The sequence below is a fragment of the Diachasmimorpha longicaudata genome, chromosome 1 (assembly GCF_034640455.1).
Source record: "Diachasmimorpha longicaudata isolate KC_UGA_2023 chromosome 1, iyDiaLong2, whole genome shotgun sequence".
NCBI lineage: Eukaryota > Metazoa > Arthropoda > Insecta > Hymenoptera > Braconidae > Diachasmimorpha > Diachasmimorpha longicaudata.
In genome coordinates, this window is record NC_087225.1 from 8394626 (window position 1) to 8414854 (window position 20229).

General features: G+C 41.0%; 1 protein-coding gene across 1 annotated transcript in view; it reads left to right on the forward strand.

Annotated features, from left to right (window-relative positions):
- The window catches only part of LOC135169487 (ras-related and estrogen-regulated growth inhibitor-like), a 34793-nt gene extending 22811 nt beyond the window's left edge, over nucleotides 1–11982 (forward strand). Inside the window, exons 5-6 of the mRNA XM_064134542.1 lie at nucleotides 76–257; nucleotides 10421–11982. Of these exons, the coding sequence (XP_063990612.1) occupies nucleotides 76–257; nucleotides 10421–10679 (441 nt within the window). The 3' untranslated portion in view covers nucleotides 10680–11982. The remainder of the gene's footprint in view (nucleotides 1–75; nucleotides 258–10420) is intronic.
- Nucleotides 11983–20229: the final 8247 nt, after the last annotated feature.

A 20229-nucleotide genomic window follows, 5' to 3' on the forward strand; every position in this document is an offset into this window, starting at 1 on the left:
TCGATTAAACTGCCGGAATCATTGAATGAATGAGCCCGTTAATTAATAATGAATTTTCTTAATCGATTGTTTCAGGAGAATGGCTGTTTGTACTCACACATACGGTGGGGTGAGGCATTCGTCATCGTCTACAGTGTGACTTGCAAACGCAGCTTTCAAGAGGCACGAGGACTTCTCAAACAGCTGGCTGATCTTCGTTTACCATCGTACTTCACTGCCCTTTTACTCGGCAACAAACGAGACCTCGATCATGCACGGTGAGTCATTATGATGGTCAATAGATGATAGTTCGTCTGAAATGAAAAATTTTGAAAAGTCTTAAATTTAGAGTTTCCAAATTTTAAGATTTCTTAATTTATTTCATTCTACTATTTCTTCATTAAGAAGTAGTTGTCTGAACTTCTTCCATTTTTACGCGAAAGGGGACTCATGGAATATGCAGGAAAAAGTACAAACATGGATGCAAAGAGTGATAGATGAAAAAAAATATAAACAATGCAGAACTTTCAGTCAACTCCCTCTGTTTGTTGGCATTATTCTCAGCTGGAAGCTGTGCTGTTTGAATGAACCAGAAAATGATGTTTTAAATACGAGCAGTAGAAGCGGTTGGAGTGCATAACTCCCGTTGTAACGAACATAAATAAGATAAATCAAATTCACAATCAAATAAATTTTGTTTGAAATCGATTGAATAGTTTTAGCATTGGATTAACACAATTTCCCAATGCTTGTTTTACATTTACTCTTTTTCATTTTTCTCGTCGGCTGGAAGACAAATGGGCGCATTAAACCATAAAAAAATGGTAAAGATGTGAAATTTTCTTTCGTTCCTTTTAGTTTTGTTTTATTGTAAAATTCATCGATTTTTTTTCGTCTCCAGGATTCTTTTTTTTCGATACTGAATTGAATAGATTTCTCAATATGCTTGACCTTTATTCGCAATACTCCGATTTTTCAAAGTGTTTTGACTTGAATGAGTTAATGTGGCAGAGGAGGTTGGCTCACTTTCCACCTTGCGCCAGCGTGTAATAGGATCTCAGCGTCGCGTTTCCTGGACGATTTCGAAAAGGCGGTCGTTCTCGTTGCACGCGACTTTACAATCTTTTATTTTTCCTCTCTACCGATCAATCTCTTCTCTCTTTGAGATTTAATTTTATACTCGAGCATTAAGTTGGTAGACACCTTTGTTTCCGTTCATGATATTGAAACGAGTGGCACATCCGATCGTTGGTGTGTCTCACTCAGAAAACGCAATTTCCAACTTTTCAGGTCATCTATCGTGTGAAACTCAATATGCAGATGAATTGGTGCCATCACATGTTTAGATAAGAACTTGTTAATCAGTCAGTAGTTTTATTCCTTCATTTGTCACACGATGATATTCATCTATTGTCGTATAAGTAGAAATTAAATTTATTATTATAAAAACTTGCATCGACTACCCAATTCACCGCTTCGTTAGCATTTTTTAAAAAACGTTAACGTGGAGTATAAGTTTCATGATTTTTTTTTATCTATTTGTAAAATTAAAATTTTTTATAGAGCACTGTCGGCAATTGCAACGAAAACTCGTCCCTAATATTTCATTCAATTTCACACTCGATGACATAAAATACATAGGACCTTTGGTTAAAAAAAAGTCCCCTGAAAATCTGAACACGTATCTTCAGATTCGAGCAAGATGTTAACGTCTCTCCGAGTCGCACATTATAATTCGACATTCCTCTTTCGTTCAGCGTTCGCCCGTGCAGAACGGCACCGCAAAATAAATAATAAAAAAAAGCGAAAAATCACTGACTAAAAAGAGGGTCCGAGGAAGAGAGGGAGAATCAAAGTGCAATAAAGAGTACCTCCCGAACAGAAATAAACGAGAGAGATAGAGCAAGAGGGACTGAAAAGTACGAGAAAAAGAAAATTAGAGAGAAGGAAAAATACAAGGAGGAATGAGTGTTTTAACCAGTTTCCCGCCCATTTGCCCTGTTGACAATTTCAAGATCCCGGTGCACCGATAAGTTTATTAATATGCGATTTAACGCCGGATATATTATACACACAGCTCGTCGCCATTTCGCATTCGACATAGTTGCCCAGTCGGTTCATCTTCTCCTCACATCATTCTTTTTTTTTCTCCCCCACTTTTTCCTAATCTTTATGGACCTCCATTAAGGCGACGAGTGGCAACTACCGGTGATTTTTACCATCGAAATAAAATTTACGGGATTGAGAATAAATGAGTTTAAAAAAAAACACACGTAAGTGCTAATAAATGTTAAGGGATGTGGTCTGTCCAACCGTACAAACCAATGAACTCTTTCCACCGGTGTTTTCTTTATTTATAATTCTCGTTAAAGCCACGACCTTGTCGTATACGAGACACCAGGGGACGTTTATCACCGTGTCATAAAGACGAGAATGGCAATTAAATATTTTACTGATTTTTTTTTTCCACCCAATCTAAATGCATAATTTGAATTTTCGAAGTTTCATTCATGAATTCAACAGCCTTCAAGCCCTCCATTTTATTCCGATGAATTTATCTTATTCCCTTTAATCATCATTTATTCTGTATTGATATGATAAAATGAGGTAAATTAACTTATCATCACCCTCGGAATCTGATAAACATCTCAATATCTAAAAGTGATGGAAGCATTTTCACGAATACTTTTGGGAGAACTTCCTCTCGCATACCAAAAGATTATTACGAAAATACCACCTTCCTGTCATTTCTAACATGTTCATCGGATAACAAAGTCGCAGATAACTTAATTTGTTTCCTTTCCCCCCTTCGCTACAGATTTATTCATCTTATACATATTTTTTTCCGCATGCAAAAACGTATTTTTATTAGACTAAAGGAATAAATGGCTCGAAAAATTTGTAATTTGTGATTTCCAGTAGTCTCGAGCGGAAGTGCATCCGGACGAATGACAGCGTATGCTCGACCGTGAACCAATGTATAAGCACACTTGTATTCTCGTATTACTCACGTGGGTGATGATTCGTGATATAAAATAGGCCGACTGTTAGGGGTTGAGATTGTAATTAACCTGAATTTTCTAGAGTTGTAAGTTCTAGATTTCTACTCTGTAGAAACAATCTCAACTCTAACTACTGCACGCCGAATCGGTTCTTTGTGCAGTTGATTCAGTTTTTTGTAGTTACGGATCTTGAGGAATGTGTGGAAAGGATGTGACAGGTGAATTCCGGGGGACTTGAAATAAATCGGGTGGAACACTTTTGTCTTTTTTTTTCTTTCCGTTTATTCACTAGCGGTATTAGATAGAGCCGTGAACGATGCGGTGATACTAGTATAATTTCAAAAAATGTCTGGGTTATATGCTATTGGGCGCAGGTAGTTGGGAAGTAACCATCATTGGAGGGATAGGAGGTTGGCCGATTTAAGTGGGAAGAGGACAACTAGGGTAGGACCTCCTTAAGTGAGGGTAGGGAAGCAGGTAGAGGTGTTCTCCAGGTTGGGGACAGACAACTGGGGATTCCCCAGGAGATTTGGAGAATTGAGGATAATAAAGGAATAAAACGATTGAGAGTAGACGCGAGGATTAAAAATACAATCAAACAGAATTTGGGTGCAAATAAAAAATCAATGGAATTCCGTTAGTCCGGAAAAATAGAAAATAACTGGCGATACCATCCTTTTGTATGTTCTGCGTATTCCATACGCAACATACTCCCCCGTTGAGAGTATAACGATCAAGAACTTATGGTAGTTGGAGAAGGATCCATGGGAGCTGGAGGAGGATCTACTGGTAGAGGTGCGAGGCGTCGCACATTCCGATCAACGATGTTGGTGGAGGTTTTTACCTTCACCTTCCGAATGACCCCGTCTTCTGCAGGGTAGATCTCGGTGATGCGCCCCATGCGCCATTTGAGAGGAGGCAGGTTGTCGTCCCGGAGTAATACCAATGATCCAATGGTGATGTTGTGGTTCCCTGAGGACCACTTATGGCGAACGTTAAGTTCGGAGAGGTACTCTTTGTGCCATCGGTTCCAGAAGTGTTGCTTCATCTGCTCCAGGTGTTGCCACTGAGAAAGTCGGTTAATTGGAGTTTCAGACCAATCAGGAGCAGGGAGATCTGTTGTCGGCTCTCCATGCAAAAAATGAGCTGGTGTCAGAGCAGAGAAGTCGTTGGGGTCCGATGATACAGGAGTGAGAGGTCTGGAGTTGAGGATACCCTCAATCTTGACGCATAATGTGTTGAGCTGCTGATATGTGAGCAGCTGATTGCCGATGACCCTCTTCATGTGGTGTTTACATGATTTTACAGCAGCCTCCCAGAGGCCGCCGCAGTGTGGAGATATTGGAGGTATGAATTGCCATTCAATACCTTGATGTGTTAGGTTCCGCCTAATGGAGTCCTGATGCTGCTCGTCCTTGAGGAAGTTGTAGAGCTCCTTCAGGTCGTTGTAGGCACCAGTGAATGTTGTGGCGTTATCGGAGTGGAGAACCTTGCAGGCCGGGTGTCTGGAGAAGAATCTGCTAAAGGTAGCCAGGAATTCCTCGCTGGTAAGGTCGCTCACGAGTTCGATGTGGACAGCCTTGGTAGTGAAGCACACAAAGATGCAGACCCACACCTTGATTTTGTTTCGATTGCGGATCCTTTTCTCTTTGATAAAAAAGGGACCGCAGTAGTCGACGCCAGTGTGTGTAAATGGTCTCGATTGTGTGATGCGTTCACGTGGAAGATTGCCCATACGGTAGTGTACTGCCGGAGGATTCACTCTGGCACAATTGACGCATTTATTGATGATGAATCGTACCTGGTTGCGTCCATCCATTGGCCAGAATCGTTGACGTATTGAGTGGAGTGTGTTCTGAACTCCAGAGTGCAGATTGAAAAGGTGAATCTCCCTGATGATGAGGTTGGTTACGTGGTGTCCTTTTGGCAGCAGCATGGGATGTACTCCATCCAGAGGTAGCGTCCTGTGCTTCTTCAATCGTCCACCGACTCGTATGACATGATTGTCATCCAGCTGGAGGCTGAGGTTGATGAGACGACTCTTTGGAGGTAGAGGTTTTCCTTGAAGAAGCAACGACAGCTCTGACTGAAAGGTTTCTTGCTGGACCAGTTGGATGATTCGCGTTTCTGAGTCTTTTAGTTGCTGAAGAGTGAGGTAGAGTGGTACCTTGGTCTTCCATTTTGCCTTGGCTCTCCATCGTAGACACAGGGCACAAAATCTTTTGAGTCGTTCAAAAGAAGAAAAGCGCTGGAGAATGGGGTTTTTGGCTGGAGTTGAGACAACTAGTGCAGTTGCCTTCTTAAATTCCAGGAGTTCAATGGGTTTCCCGATATTGAAGTGGGGCCAGTGCTCTTCGTTTTGTTGAAGCCAGATAGGTCCATGTTTCCAGAGCTGATTGTCGAGGAAGGCTGAGGCTAGTTGACCTCTGGATATAGCATCTGCAGGATTTTCGTGGGTGCGAACGTGTCTCCAGTTGCTGGCGATGGTCAACTCTTGAATTTTAGCCACTCTATTGGCGACGAATCTCTGAAGAAGATGAGGAGGAGTGTTGATCCAGTGAAGAACGATCGTGGAATCGGACCAGAAGAAGGCTCTTTCTGGTTCGATATGGGTGGCCTTCTTCACGATATCATAGAGGTTGGAGAGTAGCTCGGCTGCACACAATTCTAGGCGAGGAGTCGTTTGATCACTGGTGTGGTTGATGGGTGTGATGCGGGATTTGGCACAGTATAGGTGGACCTGGACATTTCCATCCTGAGAGATAGAACGTAGATAAATGCAGGCCCCATATGCTCGATTGCTAGCATCACAGAATCCATGGATCTCGAATTTCTCACTGGTGATCACTTGACGTTTGAAGTGGATGTCATTCAGGAGGGGTAGTTGTGATGCGAACTCTTGCCATTGGGTGTAGATCTCGACAGGAACAGAATCATCCCAGTCTAACTTCAGCCGCCACAGTTGTTGTTGAATAATTTTGGCGTGAGTGATGACTGGATTGAGCAGGCCAAGTGGATCATAGATGCGCGCTACGTCCGAAGCAATTGTCCTCATGGTGATGGTCTCCCTGGTGGCTATTGGATTGACTGTGTATCCTATGCAGTCGTTCCTTGAATTCCAGCGCACACCAAGAGTTTTAAGAGTGGGGTCTTCTCCCCCGAGTAATTGGATGTTCACTGTAGTTTCAGGAAGACCTTGAAGGACATCTGAAGAGTTGGAGGCACATTGTCTGAGATTGAATCCTCCTGTAGCTAGGAGACTGATAATCTCGTCTCGAAGTTGTAGAGCCTCTTCTAGGGTGTTGGTACCGGTGAGGAGATCATCGACGTACAGATCCTGCTTGAGTTTTGCTGAAGCAAGAGGGAACCTTTCCCTCTCATCATCAGCGAGTTGGTGAAGAACCCTGACGGCGAGGTATGGAGCTGGAGTGAGTCCAAACGTGACTGTTTGCAACTCGTAGGTTTCTATTTTACCGTTTTCTCGCCAGAGGATGCGCTGGAATTTGGTGTCTTCAGGTGTCACGAGAACTTGGCGATACATCTTTTCGATGTCGCCAGTGAGAATGAAGTTGTGGAGTCTGAAGCGTAGAACGAGGGACAGAATGTCATCTTGAATGGTCGGCCCGACCATGAGTGCATCGTTGAGAGAGATGCCAGTGCTGGAGCGAGCAGAACCGTCGAAGACGACGCGTGTCTTGGTGGTGAAGCTGGTTTCCTTAAACACAGCGTGGTGTGGAAGATAGAAGCCCTCTTCTACTTCCGAATCAATACGTCTCATGTGACCGAGTTGCTTATATTCTTCGATCACAGCGGTGTAGTCAGCTCTGAGTTGTGGATTCCACTGGAATCTCCGTTCCAGTGAGAGAAGTCGGCGTTTTGCTTGGAGATAGGAGGTGCCGAGTCGTTCTTTGTGTGTATTGAACGGGAGGGCGACCATATATCTTCCTTCTAGAGTGCGCGACACGTGTTTCTGGAAGTGATCTTCGCAGGCTGCTTCGATCTCTGACTGATGGCTCCTCTTGAGCCCGATGTCTTCTATCTCCCAGAATTGCTTGAAGTGGTTGATGATCTCGGTGAAATGACATCTTGCCATTGAAGTGTCGAGTTCATCATTGACACTGCCACAGATGATCCATCCAAGTTGAGTTTTTTGGAGGTAGATGTCCGATGCCTTGGACAGTTTGATCTGACCAATGCTGAGCGTGGCGATGGACGTGCTGGATCCTAGTAGGAGCTGAACTGGTGCTGGCTTATGGAATTCTGGATCTGCGAGTGGTAGATTTGCTGGTATCTCCAGGATCTCCCTGTCTACTTGCTCGGTGGGAAGTGGACCGGCAATCCTTGGGATAATGAGGAAGTTCAATTGCCGTGTGAACCCGTTGAGGCGAGATGTCACTGCAGTGGATATTTTATAGTGTACCACAGTTGACAACTCATTGAGAGCTCCGATTGGAATCGAACACTTGATTCTTTTGATACCTAATTTGTTGGCTAGCTCCTCCGTGATGAAATTCCTTGTTGATGCCGTATCGATAAGTGCCCGACATTGGACTGGTCGCTTGGCCTTATCGAGGATGTTGATGATGGCAGTGGGGAGGACATCCTGTCCGGTGGATCCAAGTGGAAGAGACATGGCGAGGGGTATTGAAGAGGCTTCCTGGGGTAGTCATGCTTCTGGCTGTGCTGGGGGTCTGCGTTCCATGTGAATCTTGGAGTGGTGTTTTTGTTTGCAGACCTTGCAGAGGCTTTTCGATAAGCATTCGTTGTAACCATGACCTTTCGCAAGACAATTGAGGCAGCGATTTTGATCACGAATGAACTTATCTCGTTGAGAAACATTCATGGCATCGAACTTTGGACATTCGTAGATCCTGTGTCCATTTTCTTCACACACTGGACACTTTCTGGTGGATGTGGTCATGAAGGTCTGTGCTCTGGGAATGTTGGAGGTGTTGGAGATCTTCTGACTTCCAGATGATGGCCTTTGTGTAGAGTTCTTCTGATGACTCTGTGGTGGCTTCTGTTTGGTCATTCCATGTCCAGTTGTCTCAGCGCAGATGCCACGTTTCTCGATGAAGTCCAGGAGTTCTGTGTAATCTGGCATGTCATTACCCTTGATGGTCGTTTCCCATTGAAACACGACTTCAGAATCCAATAAGTTGAGGATGATGGTCGAGTAAACTGCATTCAGGAGCACCTTTTCGTCGCCATAACTGGTGAGTGATTGAGCCTTCTGACGCACGATGCTGGTGATTTCGATCTCGGATTTCTTTGGTTGTGTGGAGAGATCGAAGAGAGTTTTTAGATGAAGTTGGAGAGCTTGCCTGGGTTTGTCGTATTTTTTATCGAGCAGTGTCCAAGCAAGTTTGTAATTTTCAGCTTCATCTGGCAAGTTCTTGATGGAATCACTGGCTTTTCCGACCATGCAGTTCTTGAGATATGACAATTTTGTTACGTCGTCATAATCTGGATCCTTTCCAAGCCGTGAGTTGAATTGGTCGCGAAATCCGCGATACTTGTCGTAACTGCCATCGAATGTTGGGAGTGCGAGTTCTGGTAGTTTCATTTTGTGAGACTTACGAACTGAGGCTGGAGGAAGTGATGCTTGATCGGTTGGACCTGAAGTTGACACGTGTGGAGGCTGGGAGGTTTTATCATTGATCAAACTCTTCATAAAACCTTGGAGAGTGTAAACACGTTCCTCTATTTCTTCAGCATCCTGGAAATTGCTTTCTGTGTTGTCTTGATCCAGCTCGCAGAGTTCGTCGTTGGTGATGTTCCATTCTCGGAATTTCTCGTTGAGGGCTTCCAGCCTGGCCTCGATGTATCCAATGGATGTGTCTATATTAACCTTTTTAGTCCAGGTCTCGGTCCTGGTCAGGTGTGATTTGAAGGCCGTCCGTTTGCCTTTGAGTTTGTCTAGTGACATTGTTGAGGGTGAATCTTCGCTGTTGCTGTTATGAGGGGAAGCGTCGCGTTCGATTCTGCGAGGTGGGATGTCACTTTCGCTGCCGCGTCGTGATGGAGGAGGAGTTCGTTTTATCATAGAGTTTGATGAGCTCCCCCGTTGCTAGCACACACAACACAACACTTGAGAATTTAGAGTTTTTACGGAAGCACTACACTGTGGGATAGGATAGGGTAGTTGACATCCGGCTCGAAGGACCAACAAATGTTAGGGGTTGAGATTGTAATTAACCTGAATTTTCTAGAGTTGTAAGTTCTAGATTTCTACTCTGTAGAAACAATCTCAACTCTAACTACTGCACGCCGAATCGGTTCTTTGTGCAGTTGATTCAGTTTTTTGTAGTTACGGATCTTGAGGAATGTGTGGAAAGGATGTGACAGGTGAATTCCGGGGGACTTGAAATAAATCGGGTGGAACACTTTTGTCTTTTTTTTTCTTTCCGTTTATTCACTAGCGGTATTAGATAGAGCCGTGAACGATGCGGTGATACTAGTATAATTTCAAAAAATGTCTGGGTTATATGCTATTGGGCGCAGGTAGTTGGGAAGTAACCATCATTGGAGGGATAGGAGGTTGGCCGATTTAAGTGGGAAGAGGACAACTAGGGTAGGACCTCCTTAAGTGAGGGTAGGGAAGCAGGTAGAGGTGTTCTCCAGGTTGGGGACAGACAACTGGGGATTCCCCAGGAGATTTGGAGAATTGAGGATAATAAAGGAATAAAACGATTGAGAGTAGACGCGAGGATTAAAAATACAATCAAACAGAATTTGGGTGCAAATAAAAAATCAATGGAATTCCGTTAGTCCGGAAAAATAGAAAATAACTGGCGATACCATCCTTTTGTATGTTCTGCGTATTCCATACGCAACACCGACGGATTAACGGTAGTGAGACATAGTGCATTTTAAAAACAACTGGCATTCTCGTATACGCATATCCATCAGAATGAAAATTGTATGTTGAACCACCCACGCCATCATCCTCTTTCCCCACTAACCGAGCGGAATTCACGAATATTCCCGCATGTATTCATGAATTTAATTGCACTCATAAATATCTTTTTAAGTTCGCCGTGTGGGGTTCAATGGTACTCTCGGATTCTTAACCCTCTTGGTTTCACTTAAGATACTTGTATACTTATCTCTTCCTCTGATTGTTCTATTACTGATGACATTTAATAAAATAAAATGACCGAAAATTACTCAACACTATTATTTCTGGTTTTTCCCCGATTTTCATAAATATTCTCACTTTTATCCTCAAACCAGATAAATGAGTCCATAATGGAAGATAGAAAACTTTCGAGTTCTAATGTTGAATTTGATTTGAACCGAAAATAATTATAAAATTTCACTCCATGAATATTCAATCACATCAGCGTTGAGTTTTAAAATGACGAAAGGCATTGAAATTTTCACTAAAAAAATTGTTCTCTCAATTGAAAAAGGCTTTCTGATTTGTTAAATTACAGAGAGGTGTGTGTAGACGAGGGTCAACAGCTGTCTCTAGCTCACGGATGTCAATTCTACGAGGTGAGTGCAGCCGAAAGCCCTGCGGGTGCAGCCCTAGCCTTTCAAGCCCTATTGCGTGAGGCGCGATCAGTTCAACTACTTCGAGCCCTGCCAATAAGACGAAAACTCGGTGTCCACTCAGTATCGCGAGTACTAGGCACAATATTTGGTAAGAACACGACGAAAGACAGAAAGAAGAGGCCATCGTTGAGCATATGACGCCTCCTGTGCGCCCTCCTACTCGGAGGACGTGACGAACCCGAGAAACGCACTAATGTCATTGTTCTCAGCAGCAATGTCTACGCGAATCGTTGAATAAGATTATTTTTCCCCCGAGGATCGAAAGTCCTCGGGTTGTGGTACAGGTGGTTCGTTACGCCTCAGCCCTCACTCCTCTCGGGTGGAAGGATTCCGAGGTGTAGGCTCTCCTCATGGAGTTTGGACTTGACTCCATGCTGGAGAAATTGTCAAATTAATGCGGAGGTCGCACGAGAGTCAGTTGAAAGTCGAGATGAAGACTACTGGGACCTGAATTGCGATGAGATGTGCAATTGATGGTGAAGGACTGGTGTTCTTCAACAGTGAAACCTTTTGTGAAATTGTAATTGAATTGAATCAGTTGTCAAGTGGTGCGAATTCGATTTCTCCCATAACTTTGAAATGTTGAAAGACATTTTTTTTTTGTTGAAAATTAAACTGATGCATGGAATTTTTATGCATTAAATAATGGTGTACGAGCACTCAATGAATGGTAGAAAATACCTCTTGCCTCCGAAAATGAAGAATGATGAAAAAGTAACAGACAATCAACATTTTCATTGACCACTTTTCACTCGATGTGTACATACCAAGTAGGAGAAAATTTAATTAAAAATTCCATGAGAAATTATTAAAGACGATCGAATGAGATGAAAAATGGAAAATTTTCAAAGTGCCATTTCACCCAGTAACAGGCAAATTGAATTCTAAATGCCTCGAAAGAAATGAAAAACTAAAGGGCAATAAAAAAAGAAAATTATTAAAATGCCATTTCATCATTGACATGCTCCTCTTTGAAAAAACAGGTAATGATTTCGTGGCAATTATGTGATATCCTTTCAACATCCTCATACCCCAATAATGTAAAAAATTCCACTCTCATTCCAATTAATCAGAAAAATCGTATACAATTTTGTATTCATTACAAACTGTCATGTAGCTTTTTACCCATTGGAATTAATGTTTTTAAACTCGCCCATCCACTGCCATTCATTTTACTTAATTTTTCCTGCCCAATGTAAAAACAAACGAAAGAAAAAAAATGTCCAACGTGTCCGGATGCCTGGAGAAAACGGTACGAAGAGGCATCGTCAATTCACTTTCCAAAATTTTATATATGCAACAGTGGGAGAAGAAAGAAGATGTATCCACGTTTCACTTAATGCTTAAATTAATTGTTACTCGATGACGTTGTCTCGGTGGTGATTAAACCATCAGTGTCCCGAGTGAATGAGGTATGTTCCTAAGTCGATTATTTTTAATGGTTATATGCGATTTTTTCAAGAAAAAGCCAAGACATTTATTGACTATTGCCGTTGGTCGTTGTAAATAAAAAATTATTTATCTGTTAATTCTTTTTTTTGAGAAGTAAAGAGAAGAGGAAATGATACAATTGGAGGTTTTTCGATGATGGAAGAATTTTCATGAACTTCTTGATTAATATCTCTTGGATTTTCTTGAATGCCATGAATGATTGCAGTGTGAGAGTCAATGTTTATATTTTAATGATAAAAAAGATCATGTGCTCTTTCTTACGTCACCTTGATGAAGGCTACTTTAGAAATTAAGACTGTAGAACTTCCTTCTGTACATAGTGTGATTACGGAGTGCCTTACTAAAGGCGAATGGTTATCGATAGATCCATGTTAAATACATTCCAAAACAATTTGAGGATTTTTGCAAATTGATGATGTATTTGAGTGCTAGTCACTTGGATTAAATTGATGAATAAATTTTTTTTTGTTAAATTTCAACAAAAACTATGGTATTATCAATAATTCTCCTGAACATCCTCATTTCTCTTTTCCCCAAGCATTCTCACTTTTATTTATACTCACCACGTCGCATTCCATTATTCATCAAAGTCATGATATTAATCAAACGATTTAATTGTCATTTCGTGTCGGTGTTGATGAATTAATTGGCAAACTACAAGATAAAATATAATGAAGTATGAAAACATTTCTTTCTCGGTTAATAATCGTCGACTGAGTAGCGACCGGTTTGCCAAGCACCGTTTGGCCCCTTTGGGGGATTCATTTCGATGTGACCTTGACCTTGATTCGAATTTTTTTTCGTCCTGCAAATTTACCTCCTGATAAATTGCGGATTATTAAGGAATTTTTTTTTGCCACTTAAGCAATGATTGAAGTGATGTCACTAAATTTTTCACGATTTATATTCCAATAAGAAAATTACTTAGCAAAATGCATTTGCCATTGGATCGACAGTATTGATATTATCCGAGTGGATTTGATACCAAAAATTTTCTATCATGACATTAAATAATTTTTCCCACTTTCTAATGGAATTCCTTCACCTTCAAATATTCATTCAAAAATACAGGAATAAAAAATTAATGTTCCCACTTATCTCATTACAAATTTTCTCTCATCTGAGACATGAAAATTGCGGTCGTGAATAAAAATAGCCACAGCACCGAGCGCGGGTTGAGATTTCAGTGTGACACATTGGTCCAAGACTAATTGACGGGTTGACTCACTGAACGATTTACCATACTACACGTCGAACAAGTTCTAGATTTTTCGTGCGAATAATCCCGAGGGGGTGAAGGGAGGGAGGAGGGGTCCATCCTTGCTATTCGGGCCAAGGTTTTGGGCTTACCAGAGTGTGGCACATCTTCGCTGAATCTCTTTCATATTCCAAAATAACACCGCAAAATGCGTTGAACTGTGGATGTAAACATATTCCCTGTCGTAAGCTGGGGTTATTAACGCCTCATGAAAAAATCAATGGGTAAAAGAATAGAGAGAGAGTAGGATCGTTTATCAATTTTCACTGTGGCCATGGCTTCCTTTTTATCATTGTAAATAGAGCAAAGCATACTTTACAGTTGGGGATTAACTGGGACGAGCAATAAATGGAATTTTCGAAAATTCGTCAAATCTACCGCTTTAAAAGAGAACCAATAGATACCTTTCATTGATGCTACTAAATAGTATTCAATTTTTTAATTTTAATCGCTTATCTCCTTTTGGGATTTTACGATTTGAACCCATTCCCTCCGCCCTTTTACCGCAACCACTATGGACCAAGGGAAAATTTCACCCCGAGGGGAAACCTATGGCCCTTTTACGAGACTTCTACTCGATCAACTGGGAAAAATAATTTTTTATTCTCAGTTAGAGATGACACAAAGATGATTCCATTGAAAATAGATAACGTTTGATCTTTATGATTTTTTTTCTGATCTAAGAATGTGCCGTTAAAAAAAATGCCCAGAATTTACTGGAAATTCGAGGGAAAATTATTCATGAGAAGATGAACCGACTGGATAATAATTTTTCATAATTTTTTTTTTCATTCATAAGAATAAACACAAGTTTGCAATAAAACGGTATTATACTGTATAATTCAAATTGAGAGAATGGTGTAAGGGCATTTCACATATGGTCATGAGTAAAATAAGACAGAGTGTAAGAGAGAAGTACAGTGGTGCCTTGTGCGGTTGCATCTGAAGTCGTGACTCAAGCCAAGGTCGTAGGTCGTAGTTGCGCCTGCACCTTGCCACCTATCCACCTTCGGATGCTAGAGGGGGGGGGGGGGGTTATAACCAGGGATATATAGGAGGAACCAAGCGTGCAGTCTTAGTCTAGCCTCGGGCGAGAGTTTGAAATTTAATACATGCGCATAACTCCCTCCCCTTGCACTACCCCGGCATATGTACCTATATAATCCACACTGCAACCTCTTCAGGTCCAGCTAAAAGGGATAGAAGTTAAAGTCGTGCACCTTTTCACTGTATATCGATACTACACTCCACTATCCTTTTCGGGTAATACGGGTGACCTGCGATTGTGCACCTCCACGACACGCGAATTCTTGGAAATATGTTGTTAAGGACATCCCAGTGCTCGAGTTGTGGTTTTTTGTCAAGCGAAACGCTCCCATACTCCGACAGAAATGAGCTTTTCCGATCCTCAGGGCTTTTATTGGAATACTTCGAAGACCAAAATTTCAAAAAAATCGGATTATTGCTAACAAAATATTTTCCCATAGCTCGAATTTCAAGGGAAATCGAACAATAGAAAATATGAAATTTAGCATGAAAATACCAACGCATTGACCTCTCGACATACGATCGATACTCATCGACACCCCTGAGGGCCTCATGAGTAAGACATGTGCATTAAACCAAGACGAATTCAACGTGAAATGTGATTTTTTTTTCCACTCGTAACCGAGCTTTCGCAAACTCGCAGACATTTGAAATTGAGAAACCCCTTCCCCCCACCCTCTCACAACACCCAAGGGGCTTTGACTCGGCGACAATGTCCAAACAGGATGGAAGGAATAGAGAATTTGCCGAGCGTTGGGTACATAAACTCTAAAACTGAGAATAGTAATAAATTAACGTAGCTTTATCGACGCAAAGGGAACGTTTATCTTCGGTATAAGATGAAGTAGAGTAGAGATTGGTTGGCTGGTCTTAGCATTGGGTATAACACACGTTTCAGAGTTTCTTTTGGACAAAAAATTGAGAGAACGGTCAGCAGTTGGTAATACGACACCTCAACCTGACTAGCGAGGAATGTACTATGTTGCCTGCGTACTCTTTAACATGAAGGGGTAAAAAAAAAAGTGTTTAAAAAAGGACGAGAGAAACACCGAGTTGGAATCTCTCGCGTGTCCCGAAACACCTGGTAATCCTAAACCTGGTTTTTTAAATGATCCCCCCAATCGTCGCCTGTCACGCTCGTATTATTCACATTTTTTTTAGTTTATTGAGATGTTGAATTTGGTAAAGTCATTCACATTTTACAAACAAGCGTGTTGGCGATGTCTTAATTGGAGGCCCCGGTATGATATGAAAATGTGTGTTATCAGCTCATTTGGTGGCGAGTGGAATTTCCAACTCTTAAAATGACAAGTTCCTGCATACGAAAAGAGAAAATCAATAAAAATTGCGGGACTCACAGTTAACTCTCGGATTACGGAATCAATTCGAAAAATTTAAGTGAAGATATCAGAAAAATTTACAGAATTTGTATTTATCTTCGTGCAATGAATAAATCCCTCGCTTCCTTCATATAACACGACATTGTCAGCCAGTGATTAAAAATAAATTACATATATTTGGAAGTAGAAATAGAATAGAACGAGAGTTAGAACAACCGGTGGGAAAAAAGTGTTAAATTTTATTCTGATGGGGGTTGAGATGGCTGAGAAATGGTGATTGCTAGTTCTCTCAATCATCAGTTTGGCGAAATCGCTAATGCGATTGCCTGGGATAGACTGTCAGATAGGTGAGTCAGATAAACTGATGATTGAGAAACCCAGTAATCACCATTTCTAAATTATCTCAATCGCTGGAAAAAAAATTAATCGTTTTTCCTCAATGGCTGTACCAGCATAAGGTACTTCGCAATAACTTTGAAACAAAAGAACCAGCAGCACGTGATAATAAGGTCTTACTTTATAACACTAAAAAGGAAACAAGAGTGTCTTAATTTCACTCCAAGGCCATGAATTTTCAAGGATGCATACTTGTTTTTTTGCCTCCACCTCCGCAAGAACATCATCAACTGACGCTCTCACAGAATCACGTCACATTGAGCGTCACATTCCCGGGCGATAAGGTAACTACAACTGCTCACAATTCCGTGGCCCACATGTAATAACGCAAACGATGCACTAATATCATCATTTATTTTTCCCTATCAAAATATTTGCTAAAGTGAGTCATCCAGTCTGGCCGTGACGTGTGAAATACATTCCATTGTAAGAGTTTTAGTGATTGACATGAGCCTGCAAATTACTTATATTTGCATTTGAGATAGACCAACAATGTTTTGACGCTGAGAGTAACTCGAGATATCAAACACATGCGTCTGTCAATGTGCTTACAATGTTGTGACTACCACGGAAATCGATAACACTTATTCATTGATTGTGGTATCTCACTTCCGGTCTGGAATAAACGAATTTGATATGGTGGCAGCATCTGTACGAGAAAACTTCTATTCACGACTGTAGACGGTTGTGGATCTCCGTAACATGTGCTGGGAGTTGAAAGAGTTATATATAAAAATTAGAAATAGCCAAGTCTTCGCATAAAAATGGAATTCGACATTCCCAACCGCAACTCTGGTTGTCGTTGTGCAGAGTAAAAATATGGGACGAATTCACAACCTATTTTATTCTATTCATTCTCGGGATTATTTCAACGGATAATGACAGGACAACTGTCTAAACATCACATCTCAAGTCAAAGTTATGAATGCCAGCTATTGGGATGCGTAGAATTTTTTTTCAGCCAGATAATATTTTTAGTCTTCCAGGTGGCAATAAACGGTCTAGCTGAACACAGCTGGAACTAAAAAAAATTGAAATTGAAGCGTTTGACGCTTGAGATTTTTCATCCGTTGAATGACCTCAGCCAGAAAAACATTGAGAGAATTTTTTTAAACGATTGTCGAAATTTAGTGTGGGAACAACATTTGTTGAACAATCACAGGCCAGAAATGTATAAATGAATTTAATTTTAAAAAGAGCCAAAACAAGGCACTGACCTTAAAAAAATAAAATAAAAGAATAGTAGAATGAAATTAATGGAAATGGCATTGAATCCAACATCCTCCCCGTGTTATCTCACGTACGCTCTTATCAAATGTGAATGAGACGTTGTGCGATAAATTACCCAGCGTCTCTTTAAAGCCCAACTGTATAGTTATCTCGATGAGCGAGCCACTTTTGGATCGTGCAAAACACGCAAGCGATTCTCGATCTCTCGATCCTAGTGATGCCGAGAGGGCTCTCGTAAGCCCTCCTCTCCCCCCACCCTATTCTCACAGCAACAGCATCCCCACCCTAAGTCTCACACTCATGTCATTGTCCTCACGAGTTTCGCCCCAACACGATAATATCCTCAGTGTAAAATACGAACGCACTGTAAAAATTGAAAAGGGGCAGTATTGTAGGGTATCTCATTGACTGTTTGGACGTCGGTACAGATGAGGCGCATGCGCAACACTCTGGAGGGTCTATTAACTCGGATAGTTGAGAGTACCGGCATTTTCGATACAATGTTAGATACCACTCATGTGACTTTACAGGCCTCTCGTGATATTTTCTGACTGAGTTTTACTCGCGTATACGATCTTACCGGGGGTCTTTCACTATTTTATTGGGTTGGTATGGAGAAATGGAGGATAAGGAAGTCGTTTGAGGGGACTGTTGAGCATTGAATGGATCAATTACGGAAATGTTAGAGAAGGACAAATCTTCCAATTGTCGCAAGGGTCAAGAGCCTATTTTTTTCGCTAAAGATTCACTTTCAGATATATCCACATCCCCAGTTTCTAGAATTACTGCTGCATTTTGAGGTTGTCAAACGTTCACATTCCAACTCATCGTGATTCCCCTAAACAAAAAAATCCTCTTACGAAATTTACTATTATTCAATGAATGCAAGAATTCCAATTCCGGATGAACAATAATTAAATTTCAAATTTAATTTAATAATTGATGATTACATTCAAATCTCCCACAATGCAAGCCGGAAATCCTGTTCTAACCGAAGAAGTTTAATATTGATAGCCATCCCTGCCCACTTTATCAGTTGAATCAAAATAATTCATAACTAATCGTTCAACAACCCCTGTTTATCATCTAGCATCAACATCACTCCGCTGGAAGAATTACCCGATACGAAAACTATCTTCCACGAGCTCTTCCTACCTCCCCCCACCCCATTAATATCACAATAAACCATTAACTCTGTGATTCCCAAGCAATCGTCATTTCACTATCTGAAAAATTTTTCGTAAAAAAAAAATAAAAACAAAATAAATGATATGAATAATGGTCGAGGCCGCCAGTGGAATGACTGTACACCGTATTATATCCCTGTTGTCGAGATAGACGAGAAGCGACCAGTTATATATGAACCTTTCTATCCATTACGTCGTTTGGTAAAGGAACGAATAAAATAGAGATGTATTGTCTTTACACGGGAAGTTGTAAGGCCAGAAGGTACACTGCCATTTATTACATCTCGTGGTAACGACTATGGGCGTGCTAGGGTAGTGCGACTCACCAGCCAACTTATCCTTTATAACCCAAGTTTTAAACGTATGTAATGTGTGTGTATGTATGGAGAGGGGGAAATACTGGCGATGGAGAATCAGCCAACGACTGAAATGCCGGGCGTGTGTCCAGGAAACATAAAATCAGGCGAGTCACTCTGTGGTACTCCTTGGTGGACACGTTGGTGGTCTAAGGAGGACTATCCACCGACCATTCATTTTCAGTTTCCTGGACTGTTACAATTTTTATCTAGTTGTCATACAAGTCATATCATTTCTGGGGATTATGTCGATGATAACGACCACTGAGATTTATGCAGGTGAACCATTTTTAAATTGACATTCTACGATGGAGTAATATTGCTCGTCTGACATACTGGCCATTTCCTATTGGTACATTAACGATATCTGAGGACTGACGATTTTTTTTTTTTCATACAGGAAAATAATTACTAGACTGGAAGGGTCAACTCTGCTGTACGTTACAATAAAATTTTGAGTAATTGTCGAGATAGAAACGAGGCAACGATGAGTCATGATATAGTTTTATATAATGGAGATCAATACAGGATCGAAATATATCAATGACTTTGGACAGAAAGTGTGATTGAAAATTTCCGAGGAACAATGTCTGCACTGTTCCTTACAGTGACTACTGACTGAAGCGTAACGAAAGTCTTCATCTGATCATACGTAATTGCCTGGATTTCTTGGAGCTGTAAATTTTTCTGAAATTACGATTCGATTAATGAGAGGCCATCAATTAATATGAGCTGTGCTCCCTTATGAGAAGAGAAAACAAAGTGTAATTAATTTGTTTTCATATTCTCGTATTGGAGGACTGGATTTTCAGAACCGACACGAGATTATTAAATGACAGAGAAAGTTCACACTATTTAGTTATCATTGAAGACGAGGGATCTTCGAAAAAAAAAAATTCCAGTGACCCTCGTGACAATGCCAGGAACACAACTGAGATAAGTTGTGCCGCTTCTAATTACTTTCTCCCACAAATTCCCAGGGTTTGTTTTGTGACTCAAAAGCACGAGAGCCTCCAACATGTAGTAATTAGAGTCTCAATGTCAGATTAATATCCAACGGATGTTGCAACCTTTTTTTCAATAGAAGATGATTTTTTCTCTCTCACTCCCTCTCTCAATCTCAAGTGTAGAGTGTTTTGATTTTATTTCATAGGATTGGAATATTATTCTTTTATTTTTTAACCTTATCTGGGCTCCATTAAGTATTTATCGACGCCCCGCAGTGTCCACCATCTCGATCATTCACCGTTTAGGACAGCGGACATGCTTTTAGGCGGAGAAATGAGGGGGAAAAAAGTCTACCGACTTAAAAGTACCGGTTAGATCATTGGTAATCGATACAACGCCATTTTAAATATTGTGAGAGTCTTTCAATCGAGCCTTAGACCCTACAGAAATTTTTATTCTTCAGTTTATCACCTG